The sequence below is a fragment of the Polyodon spathula genome, chromosome 15 (assembly GCF_017654505.1).
Source record: "Polyodon spathula isolate WHYD16114869_AA chromosome 15, ASM1765450v1, whole genome shotgun sequence".
In the NCBI taxonomy this organism is placed as follows: domain Eukaryota; kingdom Metazoa; phylum Chordata; class Actinopteri; order Acipenseriformes; family Polyodontidae; genus Polyodon; species Polyodon spathula.
This window is the reverse complement of record NC_054548.1, coordinates 10,059,231-10,078,543: the sequence shown is the minus strand read 5'-3', so window position 1 is coordinate 10,078,543 and position 19,313 is coordinate 10,059,231. Positions and strand designations below refer to the sequence as shown.

General features: G+C 37.2%; 2 protein-coding genes and 1 non-coding gene across 6 annotated transcripts; 2 read left to right on the top strand and 1 right to left on the bottom strand.

Moving 5' to 3' along the window:
* Positions 1-3,134: 3,134 nt before the first annotated feature.
* On the bottom strand, positions 3,135-13,648 carry LOC121328042 (transmembrane protein 272-like). Of its 2 annotated transcripts, none has more exons than XM_041272497.1 (5): positions 13,245-13,648; positions 6,613-6,695; positions 5,959-6,018; positions 4,855-4,937; positions 3,135-4,369 (listed from the first exon to the last, which is right to left on the bottom strand). In XM_041272497.1, exons 2-5 carry the CDS (start codon positions 6,668-6,670, stop codon positions 4,004-4,006), a joined length of 567 nt encoding a protein of 188 aa, XP_041128431.1. In that variant the 5' UTR covers positions 6,671-6,695; positions 13,245-13,648; the 3' UTR covers positions 3,135-4,003. The 2 variants fall into 2 exon arrangements, with proteins under 2 accessions (XP_041128431.1, XP_041128432.1); XM_041272498.1 differs by lacking the exon at positions 13,245-13,648 and adding an exon at positions 9,295-9,671.
* A 325-nt stretch (positions 13,649-13,973) lies between these two features.
* Positions 13,974-14,083, top strand: trnal-caa. Its single transcript has 2 exons — positions 13,974-14,011; positions 14,038-14,083. It is a non-coding gene; the product is annotated as a tRNA-Leu (tRNA).
* Positions 14,084-14,518: 435 nt separating this feature from the next.
* On the top strand, positions 14,519-17,836 carry LOC121327568 (GDP-Man:Man(3)GlcNAc(2)-PP-Dol alpha-1,2-mannosyltransferase-like). Of its 3 annotated transcripts, none has more exons than XM_041271660.1 (4): positions 14,519-14,603; positions 15,135-15,303; positions 15,850-16,781; positions 17,139-17,836. In XM_041271660.1, exons 2-4 carry the CDS (start codon positions 15,173-15,175, stop codon positions 17,420-17,422), a joined length of 1,347 nt encoding a protein of 448 aa, XP_041127594.1. In that variant the 5' UTR covers positions 14,519-14,603; positions 15,135-15,172; the 3' UTR covers positions 17,423-17,836. The 3 variants fall into 3 exon arrangements, with proteins under 3 accessions (XP_041127594.1, XP_041127592.1, XP_041127593.1); XM_041271658.1 differs by having other exon boundaries at positions 15,082-15,303; XM_041271659.1 differs by having other exon boundaries at positions 14,534-14,603; positions 15,109-15,303.
* Positions 17,837-19,313: the final 1,477 nt, after the last annotated feature.

Here is a 19,313-nt window from a genome sequence, read left to right as displayed (position 1 = left end):
CCAGTGTTATCTGGTGTGTTCATTGCCTTGCATTCAGGGTCATTAAATATTGTATGGCTGGTTTCAGAATCTGATTAGCAGTCTTTGTGGCCAAAACCATTCTCTGCTGTTTCACTGCTTTAATTATCATTGTTTAGCTGAACTTTAATTTTGATTTGTTCTTCTTCAGTGTCTTATGTGGGTATGCACTGTACAGTTTAGTTAGTTGACATCAGTCAGATTTCCTGTATTTGATGATCAGAGAGAAGCCTTTTGTATTTAGGACATATTCTGTGTAATCCTGTTATAGTGAAGCCAGGACTCCAAATGAATGATTTTTACTGGAAGGGCCATTCTTATGAAGCAGAGGGAGCAATGTCAGACTGAATGAAAGATAGGGCTGCTCCAGTGTTGTATCCCTTTAGAAATATTTTAAATTGAAAAAAAACTTAATAGAAAAAATGTATTAATATTGGCCTTACTTTAGCAGCTCAGACAGGGCATACTTTAACAGAAATGAGAATGATCTGAAATCACTCAAATAATGTCAAACATATATAACAGTGAACTGTTTACCTGCCACTGGAGGAAGCTGTTTCTTGCATGGATATACTGTTAAAATGGTTTTGTTCCTTTCAGAAAAACCTGTTAATCTTTGTTACCATTCTTACTAAGACTTACATTAACCTACTTGCAAGGGAGCTGGGAAGAATACATTGCAGTGGAAACTGGGTATTTGTCTCCTTGTAAAGGGAGTAATATACATATACTTAAAAAAAAACTTTCAATGTTTCTTGTTCTGTTTGACTTCTGTTAACGGTGCAACACACAGTACAAACACCCTGTTAGCTTGCAACTGTCCTGTTTGTAATTTGTAAATGTCTTTTGTATGTTTTTTTAATAAATCTGTATTAATGTAACCGTGTAAAAAATGATGTTACCTGAATGTGGAAGTAATTATTACTGGCTGATAACCCAGCAGGTTTCATTTCAGCTGCTAAGTGTGTATATCTGTTTTCTTCAAATCAGGTTTGTGCTTCTCCCTGGTTTTGTTTTTTTGTGGGCTGGGTATGTATATCTGTAAGCAATCTGTTTTAATAACCCTCTTTCCACTAGTTAATAAAATGACAAAATAAAAAAAATAAAAGGAGATTTAATGTACCAGTTTTAATTTTATTTTAAAGCATTAATGTGCAATCACTGTAATCAAAAGCTTTGTGCAGGTTTATTAATTTTATATATAAAAGAAAACATAATATAAAAGCAATACAAGTTTACCAAAAGCACATTTGTTTAAAAATGCGAAACATTTAAAAAAATAGAGTCTGAATATTAATCAAGTGATTGAGTAGTATTCAGGTTAAACTTTTCCAACACTGACAGCAGTTCCTGTTCATCCCCAGCTGAAGATGTGGTGGAGGCCAAGGGTAAGTGTGCAGAGACTGGCTTGCGATCTGCAAAGTGATTGAAAAGAGGTCAAGTTCACTAAATACAGTAATGAACAGTAAGGTTCTCCTGAGGCTATCATTCTGAAACTCAGAGATACACTCTAAACACTCAAGAAATACTTCGTAAATACCAAAACGTATTTAATTAATCAAAATAAGCTGAAAGCGGAGTGCCCAGTCTATTCTGTTGTACTTGAGATGAGATGTTTAAATGTTCATCCACTCGAAGCACATTAAACATTTCAGTATCTGTCCAGAACCAAACAATAAATACAGTGTCCTCAATCTGAAAACCACCTGCATTTTGTATAATTTAAGGTTTGCTCTATCAGAAACATACGATTCCTGATGCAGTTATAGAAAAATGAGAGTTAGTGTTATGACCAAACCTTGGACGAGAGCAGATGTCAGCGAGTTGATTGTAGCGCGATGAAGAGAAACAGTCCCTGCCAGCTTTGCCTCTCTATCTCACGGGAGCACCAGGCCAATGCAACGCTCCTTCTGGAATCCCCAGCATAGACAGGACGCAAACCTGCGCTCCCCTGGCTGTATGACTCGCCCTGCATACCACACAGCCGTGCTTTTACGAGGTGAGCCACCTGACGTCCCCTCATCGTTAAATGATCATTTTATCTTATTATGAATCAGACAAGTAGCCCATCAGGACCATCCCATGTATCGTGACATTAGGGTATCTTTACACCCCTAATACAGCAACCAATTGCTTTGCCAGCCATCTTCTCGAAGAACAGTGCAAGCTATTTTTTAAATAATCACCTATTCTTACCGTCCACCCTGGGTGCATTGAAGAAAAGTGAATGTCTTTGTGCTGCTTTGACCATTGTTCTGTCAAGATCACTTGTTGTCTCATGTCCAAAAGAACAACACAGATTTTATGAAGTTCAATAAAAGGTGCATAAGTAGCAGTTTGCAAATACACTGTTATGTATGCATACAAGATTCTCTGATTTATATATTTTTAATTAATAAAAAAAACAATTTATATTTATCTGCATTTTCACTATACTTCACACTTCCAGACACAATGCCAACTACGGTATCCTAGTATCTACTCAGTGCTAGTAGGCTACAGTACTACAGAATTTATCGTTATTTGTATAGCGCCTTTCATACAGAAAGTATCTCGAAGCACTGTACCAGATATTTGTATAGCGATACCAAACAGTGTTACACACACAAACAATGAACAATTAAGCCATTAAATTTAAAACAGTCCAACACAGAATTTGTCTAAAACAGCAATTAAAAAGAGATCAAAATTAAATTGTAAAAATACTAGTCTAGCACGAGAACAAATTAAACGAGTTTAAAACAAAATTTAAAAAAAGGACAAAAACAAAATGCAGTTTAGATTGTAAAATAGATAAATGAAGATAGAAAAGCACTAACTGTAGTTGACAACCTGTATTTTTCAACACAAAGCAAGCATGCATTATTTTAAAGTGAAGTCCAAAGTTGTCAGTTTTCACATGTGGGTGCACTGAGTGTAAAGTAGTGTTTTCTTTCTATACTTTATAGCTTAAAAAAAACATATTTATAGCAACACCGGTAATACACCTCATTTTTTAAAACACAAACTATGTAACAAATACACAAACTAAACATTATGAAAGTTTCTGCAATGAAAGTATTTATTTTAATATCTATAGCAAACTCTTCAAACTATACATTTAAAAACAACCGACACAGTACATTACAAAAACAAAAGTATTATTAGCATAGTTACATATACCACAATTAACATACTTAGGCATCATCTTCACAATATAAATGCAGCCCTATATTAATTTTTACTATTCAAGTATGAGATATATATTCTCCACTGGCCAGTCATATCTGTTATGTACAGCTAGTGTGACATACATATGTGTGTACCATCTGCACAGTCTGTCATATAATAAAACTACCCCATTCACAGGAGAAAAAAAACTAAATATATATTAAATGTCTTTTTACCATTTCTGTAAAAACCGAGATCACAGCTTCATGCAGTCAAACAGCTGGGAGTCAGAATATGTAAACAAAACTTTGTTCCCAGCATAGTGTGACTACAGCGATCTGCTGAAATAAATAAATGAAATATGTTTCCCCAAAGGCCTTTAGGGCTGGAAGGCATTCAGCCTGCAAACAAATGAGGAAATACCTAAATATACTTGGTAAACAGTCAATTATGTGTTAACTGATTGTTAAGATGATTAACCTGTGTATGTAAGCTCTCATTTGTCCTCAAACTGTGTGCAGTAAACAAATCTATACTGTTAAACTGGATGCAAGTGAAAATTACAACAAGGGCCGCAACCTGTTGTCAGACCTTCCAAATAAGTGAGACTTAAACAAATAAACAGGATCAAGTTTTAGGAATACCTTTAGGAGTGTTAAAATAGACACCAAAAAAGTTGGTGTGACTTGACATGTCTGCCATTACAGCCCTCAAGGATGTACAGAAATGAAAGATAACCTTTTGCCAGCTTTTCCACTACTGCTTCTCTGGTATCTTTGTTTCTTATCACCACAAAAACCTACAATTGCTTGGTGGTCACATCCTTGTATTTTTTTCAGTCATATTCTGCAGTGGTTGTCGGTTCTGAGAAGCAGTAGAGGATGCATGTGGACAGAAGGAGGAGAGCAAGCACAGTGTAACTCATGACAAGAACACCGACCGCGAAGATGTACAGGGTTTTATCACAGTAATCCTGGGGCTGGTGGAATGGATGGATGAAGTTAGGTTTATAGACAGAGAACACCCAGTAGTTTCCCAGAATGAACCAGATGAAGAGGAACAGGCTAAGAGTGACGTGGATGTAGTATTTGTGGGCATTCTGTCGCCATGGATACTCATCATCGTCATCATCATCGTCTATGACAACTGACTTGGAAAGAAGTGACCTCATCTTTGCGGAGTCATAGAGCAGAAATAGCACCTGCAAATGAACAAATAGCATCACTGTCAGTACTGTAACAGTAACCTGAGTACATATTGGAAACACAAGGAATTCCATTGGATAACTATTAAGAAATATTGTATTTGATCATTTAAGCTTTGTAAACAGTGGTCTAGTATTAGAGCCCAATAGGCCAGGTCATGTTCTGTTATTCTGACTACAGTCTTTGCAGGACTATGAGTTTGGTAAAGCCACTGTTATAGGATGATCCATTTACTTTAGAATTGTAAAAATAATACAATAAATTAATAAATACCAATAACAGTGTTGGATATATGTATCAGCTGCTACAGAAAAAAGGCAACTGACCGATTTGTAAACATACACTGTATTTACCAAAGTATTATTACAATAGTCATATAATACTGTATTGCATTGTAGTTACAGAAGTAATAACATACTAATGAAAAAGACAAAGGTTTTTGAAAGCCACATCAAAGCTCCTTCGTCTACATTAAAATTACCTTTAAGCTTCCAATAATTCCTCCGACCAGCAAATACAAGGGAATCAGTGGCTGGATAGGGCAGTATTCCAAATATTTCATTCCTGAAAACAAACAGACATGTACAAAAAAAAAAAAAAGAGTTACGTGGTGTCCAGGTAACTAAAAAAATGATTTAAAAAAAGTGCTGCCTCCTAATTTAATCCAGAAGACTGTTATATATAATACTGTACATACAGTATACAACAGTCTTCTGGATTACATTTCAGACAGTAGCACAATAGTGTTGTCTCCTGTACGCCTCCAGTAGATACAGCTATTATATGACCTGTATTTTGCATATGCTGGTAATTGAGAATAACAAAAAATGATACACCATTGCAACCTTTCTAACCAATCAGATCACTCCACAGTAGTAGATTATGTCACCATACCCTACTACTTTTGATTTGAGTATTGTAACTACAGCAACAATGGTACAAACAAGTGTATTCAAGGATCTAAGAATAAAAAAGCAAGACCATGCGATACATCACTTGTGTTTATACCCTCCTACACTGCAATTAATAACGAACGACTGAAAGTAACTGCAGCTAATAAAATGCTTCCATCACCATGAATTCATAATACAGGTCTTAAGGGTTCAGTTTATATGTGCAAATATAAAAGAATCATGTATTAATGAATCAAGTTTAAAATACAATATCTAGTTCTAGACAGGTTCAAGAAATCTCAGTTTACAAGCCATGCTTTAAGACTGCCTTGTACTTCCTGGGTCATTTCACCTGCAGAGTGAAACTGTCCGTATCCAATCACTGGCTTCTTTCCTGTCAATAACCAGTTGGCTGTTTCCCCTATTAACTGACATGATTTCAGCCAGTACAGTAAGGCTTTCTTCCAGAACCACTGCTAAAATGAAATGATCCAGGAAGTGCAAGTGCAAACAGCCAACAGCAGAATAAGGCATATAAACAAAGTGCTTGCTTAAACCTAAAATGGTACCAAATAGCATGTTTTAATGCAAATTCAAGTGTGCTATAACATGCACTTCTTTCAAAACTGCACATTTCATACCTACATAGCTAATGGAAGTGTAAAATGGCTGAGATGTATGGAATTTATTACCCACAAAGGCCATAGTGAGGGGCCAGACGAGGAAGGCAAGAAGTCCAAATATCAGGCAAGCTGAATGAAACACAAATGTAAGAATATTTTTTGGCATCAATATCGGTCATACATTTACATTAAAACAATACAAGTGCTCTAAAACATGGAGCAACCCAACTATCACTCCATTTAAGCCTAAACTTGTTTTGTAAAGGAGTGAAAGCATGCAGTAGATGCTCTGATGTGCGTTGGCCACCAGTGAAGCTGGCCTACAACACAGGCATGGATAGCAACGTTTAATTCACACATGGTGCTTTTGTTTATTAAATAAACTATCAGAGAAAAAAACTATTTCTGGCAGGGGATACTTCTAGAACTGATGTATAATGGCATTTTAACAGCTATAATTTTGGAGCCTTAGAATACAATGTAATAGCAAATATTTGCTGAGCATTACTATGAGCTATTATACTGTAGAGCAACACTGTACTATTATTCCCTCATACTGTACCTTAGAGTGCTTTGTGATCACCAGTTAACAGTTAAATCTGCTTAAAGCAACTGTGCAACTGGAACATATTGAACTGGACATTATTGCAGCAGCAATTTCATCTCCCATTGTGCCCCTTTCTGCTTTATTAAAATTCAATATTACTGTCAGAGAATGCTCACCATTGCTGGCAATCTTAGAAATGCACCTGTGACAAGCTTTTTCCAGACCGGCTGTCATCTCTGTTTCTTGTCGAAAGATGTTTCTAGATGTGAAAAGACAAACAATATTTCAAGTTTCATATGGTGTATTTTCTGTCATACCCCATCATATTGTATGAATATTCCAGGACCCATGAAAGCTGTGTAGCACCTAGTAGCCCAACATTTCAAAAACACCTCTCCCTGTGTCAGAATAGGGCACTCAGGAAAGCACCTCCATTGTTTCTAATAGTGTACTGGAGTATCCACGGGTGACGATTCACAATCTTATTTTTTTTGTAATGTCTTTTCATTGGAAATTGATCCTTTGCTTAGAGACCCCATTGGTTCAATGGGTCCTCCAATGTGTTCTGTTCCGCATCACTGCAAAGCCAGCAGACGACCTCACCCACAGGCTTGACTGCAAACGACTTAAAAATAGAATACATCTAAAGGCCACGTAGTGTTTGTCATCTAAATAATTTGTATTGTCGCAGAGAGAACAATTCCGTGCTGTCTGTATATGTTGGCAATTCATCCTATAACAGGGGCTTCAAAACAATTTTTTTTTTTTCCACAATTGGTAAACGCAAACTGATTCTAATTTGCCCTGGGACTGTACTTAATCTAAAATACTGCATCCAGCCAGGAAGAGAGACAGACATTTGTCCAAAGATTGCCTGCAGTCAGTAATTTACTGAGACGCTTCTACATACAATCATTTACTCTAGTGTAGCACAGAAAAGATACAGCATAACACACAATTGGGTAAACGTAGTTAATCACTTCAAACAATCCCTAGGCAAAGATTGCAAGACCTGTGAGACTTTTCCTGCACTGTGTTACTGGTTAATACATAAAACCATGCTTATGTGAAACTAACAACTCGAAATATTTTTTTTAAAGCAAATATTCTGACATAACTAGGATAACTCTACAGTCAGCACCCGTTTACCTCCCCTTCATTAATCTATCACTCTCACTTAGCTGTCAGTCAGCAGTGTAACAGATAGATTGTATTAAAATACTACATATAACTGTCACACGCGTTTTCCAATACTGTATTTTTTGGTGACATAAGCACTATGCTACTAGTTATTAACTGTCATTTATCAGTCTCAAGACATGTGCCTGGGTTAAAAACAAACAGGAAGGGGCAGGATTTCACATCAGGAACTACAGATTTGTGGATGTGGCCTACTGATATTTATGTTTGTTGCTTTATTATGTAGGTTTTACCAATTGGAAAGCCTTTTTTTTGTATTTGTTGACTTACTAAACAAAGACAAAGCAAGTGCTAGCCAACAGTCTTGCTCATATCATAAGTGCACTTGCGCGCATCATTAACATGCACATACAAGCATTAAATGAGCATGCTCCTCGGGGACACCACTGCTGAGAGTTAACGACTGTGCTGTCTGTAAAGATACTCTATATACCCTCTGTATCGTTTTATGTTTATTACAGCATAATGTGTCATAATATACAATATTTTAAAATATTTTACATTTTGGGGAAGTCTCTGGATAGGGCTGAGCAAAGTCGAATTTCTGTAAGAGGCAGGTATAAAAATGACCACTAGGGTGTTTAGTGATGTGTGTAACAGGGCGGAGGCTGGGAGCGTACTGGCAACCCTGCGCATAACAAGCGAGTCCGAACCACAATGCAAAAGAGCCAGGCCTGTCTGCATTCATCGTTTGAGAGCTTGTATCTTCACCTCATCTAACTGACGGGCCAGAATCCATAACAGCCGTGTATCACACATCACTGCCCACAACATTACTTGACTGTAGGAATTAGACAGCTGATTGAAGGCACCCATGGAGATTTTCAAATTCATGCAATGAAGCAAAATACCCTTTGACAGAAAAAGAGATGATATTTCTTGGGTTGGCCTGGCAGTATTAACTTCTCCTCTCACAATTGTGTGTTTCCTCCCCAGTAGCATTGTTCCTGTATCAGGGACTTTAAATGTTGTACCTACACATCAGGGTGTTAACCTTTCTATCCACATAAACATTTGGCAAATATAAAACAAGACAGAAATGAACAATGTATTCATAAATAATTACCAGCAGTTGTAAAGTTAAATACAATATTAAAGCTGCAGTATAGGCCACTCATGTTTGTATATACACTAGATTAAGATTCCCGGGGACTTGCATGCTATCCAGTTTGTTTGCATTCTGAAAACTACATGTTCAGCATTAATTGCCTGTCTGTGAAATAAACAGGACATGCAGCTGCAACAAGGGGTTATTACAAACGTGCTTGCAAGCTTATCTCAAGGAAGCAAAAAATAATAATAATAATAATAATAATAATAAATAATAATAATAATAACAATAACAACAACAACAACAACAACAACAACAGAAGAAGAATACATTTTCCCCCTAAATGTTGTTTGGTTATATTGATATATTTACAAAGAAACAGCGCTGACATTTTCTAAATCGGTTAAAGGTACCTTCTGAAATATGGAAAATGTGTTAGTCTGTATTCTGATGTTTTTTCCCCATCACGTTGTATAATAAAACAAACCTTAGAAGTTTGGTAATATTTGTGGACAATGTATTAACAGCCTCACATATTAATTAATGTAAAATGCATGTGCTGCAATTGTGTTTTACGGTTTAAATATCTGCAGTAGAAACGACTTACCTTGATAAAGGTATTAGGAGGAAATATCGTCGTACACCTCTAGTTAATTAAATTATAACCCACGGGTAAATATCCAATTAAGTTTCAAAGATTAACTTCCAAAGAGTTGTGCACCTTAGTCGATTATCTTAAACAATAGCTAATTTTAAAGAAAATCATTCGACGTCGTCTCTCCGACTCCTCTGCTAGTTTTAATGTTCTGCAGAAGACAACAGGGTATCGCTCTCATTAAGGCAGTGAAGAACGACAGATAATCGGTGCTTTTCAACCCACTCACTAAACCTAACAGCCCACATCAATCATGCAAATCAATGCGCTTTACCGCGGAACCTTCCAAAAGTTGCTCTGCGGGAATGACCAGCAAAGTGTAGCCGGAACAACCTTAAGTGTTACCATGTTAGTTTCCTAAGAGTTGAACTGTTTCTGTTGATGAACTAGATCGATACCGAATCATTATTTTTTTTCTCCCAGTAGACAAATTACACGTCAATATATTGGCTGTTTAATAACCACGTCAATTAGAAGTAATCAAATGCACATCTATGCACATTGTTTTGTATTATTATTATGAAGTTGACCTGCCAGTCATGTGATTGGCGGAGCTGTTAAATGCTATGGCATCTATTCACAAAACTTTTAAGGACTTTTTAAGGGATGCTTTATTTTAAGGACTTTATTATTTTTTTATATATATATAAAAACCTGTTTTGATTAATTAAACAATGTTTGCAGTTCATGAAACATTTTATAACTGCTCAAGAGGGGGTTTATTATGACTGTCCAACAGTTAATGATGGCATGCCAATAAGGGTCTGTCAAACAGTGAACGAACAGTAAAACACAATTGCCATGTAGACATACAATATTCTTCATATAGTATGTGAGGCAAACAGTTTAAGTTGTTTTTGTATGAAAATGCTATCTTAGAATGTTTTAAAAGAGAAAACTATTTAATACATTTGCTTATCTTTCGATGTAACTTTATTTGATATGCAGATTAAAAAAAAAAAAAAAAAACTCTCTTTGTTGTGTGAAGGACTTCTTTATGTCTGTTGTAAATGACACGCCAGTACAAAGCGGTCCTGCAATTTCATTTAGAGGCACATGCAGTGAGTCAAGTTCTCTCTCTCAATGGAAGGAGGGATAATGAATGATGGTAGGTACATGCAGTGAGTCAAGCTCTCTCTCTCAATGGAATGAGGGATAATGAATGATGGTAGGTACATGCAGTGAGTCAAGCTCTCTCACTCAATGGAATGAGGGATAATGAATGATGGTAGGTACATGCAGTGAGTCAAGCTCTCTCAATGGAATGACAGATAATGAATGATGGTAGGTACATGCAGTGAGTCAAGCTCTCTCACTCAATGGAATGAGGGATAATGAATGATGGTAGGTACATGCAGTGAGTCAAGCTCTCTCAATGGAATGACAGATAATGAATGATGGTAGGTACATGCAGTGAGTCAAGCTCTCTCTCTCAATGGAATGAGGGATAATGAATGATGGTAGGTACATGCAGTGAGTCAAGCTCTCTCACTCAATGGAATGAGGGATAATGAATGATGGTAGGTACATGCAGTGAGTCAAGCTCTCTCTCTCAATGGAATGAGGGATAATGAATGATGGTAGGTACATGCAGTGAGTCAAGCTCTCTCACTCAATGGAATGAGGGATAATGAATGATGGTAGGTACATGCAGTGAGTCAAGCTCTCTCAATGGAATGACAGATAATGAATGATGGTAGGTACATGCAGTGAGTCAAGCTCTCTCACTCAATGGAATGAGGGATAATGAATGATGGTAGGTACATGCAGTGAGTCAAGCTGCCTAAAGGCTAAGAAGCTGATTTTGTACCCATACCTTTTTATGTGGCTTGAATCTTATTGGGATGACTCAAATACTGTTTTTTATTTGTATAGTTAAGGTGCTTTCACCTGAGTTCAGGAGCTGCTCTTCAGTTCTAGTTGCCTGGCATAGATATTTGCATCAAAGACTAGATCAGTCAAAGTTCATTTTAGAAGTAGGAACCAGTGCCATCTAGTGGTCTGCCACTTTGGATCAGGTTTTATTTTGTTTTTTGTTTGGCACTTACTAATTTACAGACACTTTGGCTCATCTCGCCTACATTACATATGTCTATGACATGTAATTAGAACTGAAGAGCAGCTCCTCAGCTCATTGTCAAAGCACCTTAACATTTATGAAAAAGTTTCTTTTTTTCCCTGCTATTATATATATATATATATATATATATATATATATATATATATATATATATATATATATATATATATATATATATATATATATATATCATATATTTGAGCAATTGGAATACAAACCACCCAGGTGAGCAAATATCATACAGGTAAGGGTAAAAAAACAGAAAATGTCATTTGATGCTGTCTACTCTTTAATGTGTACCCCTATAAACTTTCCCTGTTGCCACAAGTTTGATCTGGACATTAGCTTTGTATTTTCATGGACAGGCCCTGCTCTCTTCTTCATTCCTGCAATCAGGCATTGCATTCTTTGAAAAATCACCTGAGGAAAACATTTCTCAAGTTTTTGTTTGAGTGGTTGTCCGCAGAAATCTAATTCCTCTTAAACCTCATAGTGCACTCAGATCACGCTGCCTCCTGCAGCGCTGTTTATCGCTTTGTTTCCATAATAAACCATTCCTTTAAAAGAGAGCACCAACACTGTTGCAGGATGGATCATGCTATGGACACACTATGATGCTCATCAGAGAAATGATCTTTTTCTTGGCAACAGCACTCGGAAAAACTACAGCACATGACATGGCCAATGTAATTTCTTGTAAACAGTTTCAAAAAGTGCTTGTGAGAGGGTGTGGGGTTTCACTGAACACAGGGGAAACAGAAACATTTCTTTGAGATTCAAAATACTGAGTGGAAAAAAAATGGATCTCCACCACAATTGCTTCTTTCTTAATTTTAACGCACATATACAACTTTATAAAACTACGAAACTACAAAATTATAACTATCCCATTGTGCTTAAATGGCTGCGTACTGTACAAACACGACTCCTTTGTTTTTGCTGTCATGACACAGAAATACACAGTTATGGCAATACTGTACAAATACATGCTCAAATACGTGTACTTATCTTATATATATATATTATATATATAGTATATATCCATATTATATATATATATATATATATCATATATCGTTATGGTATAGTGTGTTGACGGACGATGTATACGTCTAATGCAGAGAGTGAGAATAAATAATTCCCGGCATAAGGCTTTATTCAGAGATGAATCCAAGCACACCGGGAGCTCTGGTTCTCCAGGAAAGGGCTTGGTAAGCATAGGTGTAAACATGTAAAGGCATAGTAAATTCCTAGTTGGAATTTCACCACTATAACAAACTTTGCAATCCACGGTAAAGCACAAGAAAAACATGGGAAACATTTTCATTGGTAAACTTTTATAAGAGCTGCTTCTACGAAAATAGTCACATGTTCTTCAATTGCCCCATAGCTCTACTCTGGCACATAATTGTGTTACGATCACAAGATAAATTATCTCAGGGTAGTGACATTTCAAAATGTCGAGTTTAAGACAAAAATTATCTTGTGATCTCTAGACAACAATCTGTATTGCAGAGATCCCGGGATAAATAATCTTGCGATCTTGACGTAACATATCTCCCCCCCCCTTTGGCTGCAAAGGCAATGCTGCGAACAAACGTATTTGTTTCATTACTTACTGGAAAATAGTGAACCACAATGTTGAAATTCACAAAACCAATGATCAGCCAGACTATTAATGTTAAAACTGAAACACGGACGATGAATGAGACAAAATATCCACTTGGTTTGTCTGCAAATTGCTGGATTGGTGCCTGTAAAACACAGAAATCATTTAAATAGCAATCACAGTTAACGACTATAGGCAATATTTTTAAATTACCTGTTTGTTATCCACTTTTTCTTCAGAACATTAATTCATTCTCGTTTTCTTCTCGGAAGTCTGCGCTCAGTGTTTTTGTTGTCTGGTTTTAGTGCTGGCAGACCACTGGCCGTAGCTAGCACCTTCAAAAGTTGGTTGTCTGGCGGCATAGCAGAATGTCCCCTGCGCTTTGCCAGATACAGGGTCGGGTCCGTCAACAGCTTTTGGTGAAAACTTTCTCATTTCAACCTGGCTGTTCATTCACATTGGTTTTGTATAACAAGTTAGGCATTGTGTGCGCTTATCGCACATCCCTTTACTTACTCGTGTTGCAGCCCGCACTTGACAGCGCTGCACACAACGGTGACCGACAGGTTAATAAAAACAACTAAGTTAGTTCCTCGTGCTAGCACTACGACTTTTTTTTTTTAAATTTTGCACATACCACTCAGACTCAAAAAATCCCATCCTGTATAAACTGTATAAAAACATTCAAAACTGCGGAGTCACTCTCTAATGCTTTCCAATATCGATTTTGCACCGTCACCTAATATTTTAACACATGAACTATGGCGATAGTAAATTTAACATTTAATATCATATGGTGAAAAAAAATCATTTGAAAACGTCACGTTACTCTCGCAATCAGCTTTCCTGCTGGAAAGTGAATTTGTATTATTTTCACTTCGAAGCTCTCACACACGTGCTTTCGTAAACGTATACAATTATTTCGTAATCTCTTCCAGGATTGTCAGGATGGCCGAGTGGTCTAAGGCGCCAGACTCAAGGTTCAACCCTTCCAAGTTAATGGGTGTTCTGGTCTCCGAATGGAGGCGTGGGTTCAAATCCCACTTCTGACAAACATTTTTTTTTTTTAAGTTTTATGTTAAATTTCAATGTAAAATTATATTTTCAACGATCACATTCAAGGTTTTCAACCGCTATATGTAAACGTTATTGATATTTCATAGTATAAATAATATATACAGATATGGCTTATATTCGTTATACAGCTAACAAAAAACAGTGCTCGTGTGCAACCTAGTGGCTGGATATATCCGCTTGTATTATATCGTTTTTTTTATGTCTTAATAGTTAAAAATACACAATTACCGATGGAAAGTTATTCCCTGTTCCTTTGTCTCGCTTGTCTTTTTACAATAACAGCCATACGCGGCTCATTCATGTGGCATTTTTAAACGTCTTAATACCTCGTCTACTAAAAATATCCCACACCTACGTAACATGGCCGACGGTTGACATACTTCTCAAAGGATTCTGTAGTTCTGTGGCATCAGATGTTGCACTTCCGGGTGGAAGGCACCTTTAGTGCTGTCAGAAAATGGCTGGGCACGGGTTGTGTCTGTGTAAATTAATTCGGTAAGTTTTATTTCTTGAAATGTTAATCTTCTAAGTGGTTGAATGAATCAGTTGGAAATGTAAGATCATTACATTATTAAAGAAAACATTGTCACCATAAAAAACAAACCCTATTTGATTATCTTGCGGCACGCATCTCTTTTTAATGCAGTCAGCGTTGTCATTTTTTTTCTTAATACCAGTTTATACAACTTCTGTTTTCTGCACAATTTTAAAGTTCATTTTAATTGAGTATTGCATAATTAGAAGAAGTGCAAGAGAAGCTTGAGGAGATGCAGCAGCATACGTAGTAGTTTTCTATATGTAAAAACAAACAAAAAAAATAACAATTATAGATTTGAATTAAATACATACAAATAGATAATGTTATAGAAGAGCCACTGTACTCAGGTATCGGCATTTAGGCTTCACTGCCCTGTTCCAGTGCAATACCCCAGACTTGATTAAGTTTGGTAAATGCCTTCCTTTCCTTTTCAAGATTATTGTGGTCCCTGTTGATCCCCAGTCTCTTCGCCTGTGTGGTTTTAACAGCGCTGCTGTTTATTCTGATCCTGGGAATTCGATTATGGATGCAACAGAAGAGAAGAGGCAGACAAAAGTCAGAGAAGTCTCCTGTGGTGGCGTTTTTTCATCCCTATTGCAGTGCTGGAGGAGGGGGTGAAAGAGTGCTGTGGTGTGCGCTGCGAGCCCTTCAGAAGAGGTAGGTAAAATCATGTATTTTTTAACAGATTTAACTGCAACAAATATAAAAGGGGGAGGACAAAAACAATCTAAATAATCTGTTTGCATAATAAGCACCACCAGGAATGCACTAATTTGAAGTGTCTGTTCTTCAAGGGTTTGACATTTTGCTGGAAGAAAACGTGACACTTTCCTCATTGATTAACACTGTTAATTTACAGGGATGTTCGGTTATTTCATGATTCTGTAATTCATGAGTTTGGTTATTGCACAGTTAGGGCAAGTTGACAGCAAATTGTACAAGTACTATACTTTACAGTGAAATGGCCCTTCATTATTTTCAATAGTTCAGGTTTTTTTTATGTGCGTCAGATAGCAAAATGAAGAGGAATCGGACAGATGCACACTTTTTTAAACAAGTAACCAAAGTGCTTTTTATATGCTTTTGTAAGTAATGTATATAGCTACAGTGTTCTGTTGCTGGTAGCCTAAAACTGTAATGAATAATAGATCAAATTTGTGCTTACAAAACAATATGCAATATAATGTCAAATTTATTTTGTAGGTATAAACATGCAACCTATGTAGTATATACTGGTGACACAGGTGTGACTGGGGAACAGATCGTGGAGGGGGCTTACAGAAGGTTCAACATCAAGCTGCCAGGACCAGTCAAGTTTGTTTTCCTTGAAAAGCGCCAGCTTGTGGAAGCCAGTGTTTATCCTTATTTCACCCTATTGGGTCAAAGTCTTGGGTCAATTGTACTGGGATGGGAGGCACTCATAAAGTGTGTTCCTGATATCTGCATAGACTCCATGGGCTATGCATTTACACTGCCACTGTTCAAATATCTGGGTGCTTGCCAAGTTGGGAGTTATGTCCACTACCCTACCATTAGCATCGATATGCTCTCTGTGGTGCGTGACAGAAATCCCAGATTCAACAATTCTGCATTCATATCCCGGAATCCTATTCTTAGCAACTGCAAGCTTCTCTATTATTTCATGTTTGCATTTTTGTATGGACTGGTAGGTTCTTGCAGTGATGTTATAATGGTAAATTCCACATGGACCCAGAATCACATCCTTGCTCTGTGGAGATGTGGTGCGCGAACGAGCATCGTGTACCCCCCTTGCGATGTGCAGACGTTCCTAGACATTCAATTGGAGGAAGACGAGAAGAAGAACCACCATTCCATTGTTTCCATTGGCCAGTTCAGGCCAGAAAAGGACCACTCCTTGCAGATCCGAGCGTTCCGCAAGCTGCTTGATAAGAAGACTGCTGAGGAGCAGGCGGCTCTGAAGCTCATTCTGATTGGCGGCTGCCGTAACCATGAGGATGAGGAGCGGGTGACTCTGCTCAAAGACCTGTGTGAGAAACTGGGAGTCGGGGACAAAGTGGAATTTAAAACCAACATTCCATTTGAGGAATTGAAAAGGCACCTGGCTGAAGCTACTATTGGGTTGCATACCATGTGGAATGAACATTTTGGAATAGGTAATGTAATCCTCAGTTTGTTTACGTAACAAAATAAAACAAAGTATACAATAAATGTATATTTTGTTAACAAAACAATATTTTTTTTGTTTTTACATTTTATGAATTTGAGTTAATTAGGTCCATTTCATATTTGGGGCGCCATCTTTTGTTCAGATAATTACATTATTGTGTATTATTTTTTCTAAATGGGCAATATGTAAGAGAGATTTAATGTTGTGACCTTTTGCAAAGTTTCCCTATATAGGTGGTCAATCTATTGACAAGTCAATACTGTTGTTTATGCCACTTAATATAGTGTTACCACTTCAACACCAGTACATCTCTCTCCTCTGCTTTGCACTCTCACTTGTGCAGGTGTTGTGGAATGTATGGCTGCTGGAACGGTTATCCTGGCTCACAACTCGGGAGGCCCCAAACTGGACATTGTGGTTCCCTATGACGGAGGGGTGACTGGATTTCTGGCCGATGATGAAGACAGCTACTCCAAAGCCATGGACAACATTCTCTCGTATTCCCCAGAGAAGAGGCTGGACGTCAGACGAAACGCTCGCCACTCGGTGGGCAGATTCTCTGACCAAGAGTTTGAGAGGTCTTTCCTGGCTGCCGTGGAACCCCTTATGTTGACAGAAAACAGATAACAAGCTAGTAGTCACACTAGTATGTGTTGAAGTTGACCATGCTTTCCATCATTTTCTTTATACTAAAGATGAGGCTGATGTGCAGGGAACAGAGTGCTCTTTAGATTAAACAGGTGAAAATGGCAATGGGTAATCCTTTACCCTGTTAAATACAGCATTTCTGTTGCATATACAGAGCTTGCTGCATAAGAGTGGGTTGTAATGGTATTATGCAGATGTCAACAAGCAGGGAGGGGCTTATTTTTCGTTTTTCTCCAGTTTCTAAGAGGGTACGTGTAATGGAAGCTTTGTGTCCCTTGGATAAAAGGCAAGCACTGTATGTAATGAGGACTGTATATATTATATAATAGATGTAATGTGATATTTAATTGAGTAACAATCCAAAAAAGCTAAATAAAATATAATGGGGATGTTGTCAAGGGGTCTATGCGTCTTACTTGTAATTTGTACTTTATTATAGCATGCTTCGAGTGAGCTACATTTCAAACAACATGGTAGGAATACTAGATGATATGCGCTGCTTTACACCACAGTGACTGACTGGAAACTACTGGATTTCAGGCACACGTCAGAACATTCCATTTACATGCAATGCAAATGTACATTCACAACTGAAAAGAAAGTTGGACTTGATAAGAGGCAGTGTGGTCCGGTGGTTAAAGTCCAGGGGCTTGTAACCAGAAGGTCACTGTTTCATATCCCACCTCAGCAACTCACTTAACCTCCTTGTGCTCCATCCTGCAGATGAGATGTTAAATCAATGTCCTCTTGTAAGTGACTCTGCATATAATGCACGGTTCACAGCCTGCCTCTCTGAAGCACTTTGTGATGGTGGTACACTATGAAAGGTGCTAAATAAAGATATAATATATATATTATAACCAAGGCTTCTGTGTAAACCCCTGCATTTGGTTTACTAACAAACATTTATAAAATTCATAAACTAAACTAACATTATGCAGCTAAGAAGTAGTATCACTTTTCCTGATATATTTTTGTATTATGTTGCAATAGCATATTGACTCTGGCATTCCAATTCATTATTAAACAACCTAGCTTTTTTTCTCGCAAAGACTGGTGTAGATGTGTTCTTTTTATACTTCATGCAGCTATTATAACACATTGGCTTTACAAATGCATATTTCTGGCAGACTGAGGCAGAATCTTGGCTTTGAAGATGGATTTACAGTGGGAGGTGGTACATTGTAAAAAGCAGACGTTGGACAATTTCTGATTTTAAAAGTGTTCTTTACAATTGATTGTAAGTACAACATATTTATGTTTGCTTTACTCATTGTAAGGACAGTTGTAGCACATTGTTGTGTTGTACTATTTAGCCTAGTTCTGTTTTTCATTTTACACACACGTGATAAAAACAGTTCTATGTTTTGGTATTTGGTGTTTCTTGTGTTAATTTTTTAACACTAACATTTAAAACATGTATTTCAGTACCATAGTTGTACAACTACAGTATATATCATTCGACATAAATACACTTGAAAACGGTGTCTTTTTGCTTATTGTCAACTTTCGGTTAATGACAACTTTTTGCCGAGAGGTTGTTAATAAGCGGCATTGAAGGTATGTTTAGGGTACAGTCTGAGTTGCTTCGTTCCCTTGATGGCATTATGTAGTAGCAGTGTTGCCCCCTGCTGATCCAACTAGATATTGCAATTCACAAACAGCATTCGGTAAACTAGGATGGCAATCACCAGGTAAGTTAAGAAGATACTGTGTTTAAAATGGTGCATATTTTAAAGCCTGGCCCTACGCAAATACATTGGATAAAGTTTAAAATAAATAATACATTATAGTCCTTAACACCCACCATTCTGTGGTGCTACCTCTTCGCCTGCTATAATGTCTAAACAAAATGTCTTGTGCAAAGAAA

Coding starts and splice junctions, on each gene's coding strand:
- LOC121328042 (XM_041272497.1), bottom strand. CDS start 6,670: ATGACAGCCGGTCTGGAAAAAGCTTGTCACAGGTGCATTTCTAAGATT. Junction 4,938..5,958: donor CCTCACTATGGCCTTTGTGG/GTAATAAATTCC, acceptor GTTTGTTTTCAG/GAATGAAATATTTGGAATAC. Junction 4,370..4,854: donor GAATTATTGGAAGCTTAAAG/GTAATTTTAATG, acceptor GTTCATTTGCAG/GTGCTATTTCTGCTCTATGA.
- LOC121327568 (XM_041271658.1), top strand. CDS start 14,566: ATGGCTGGGCACGGGTTGTGTCTGTGTAAATTAATTCG. Junction 15,304..15,849: donor CTGCGAGCCCTTCAGAAGAG/GTAGGTAAAATC, acceptor TTTATTTTGTAG/GTATAAACATGCAACCTATG. Junction 16,782..17,138: donor GAATGAACATTTTGGAATAG/GTAATGTAATCC, acceptor TCACTTGTGCAG/GTGTTGTGGAATGTATGGCT.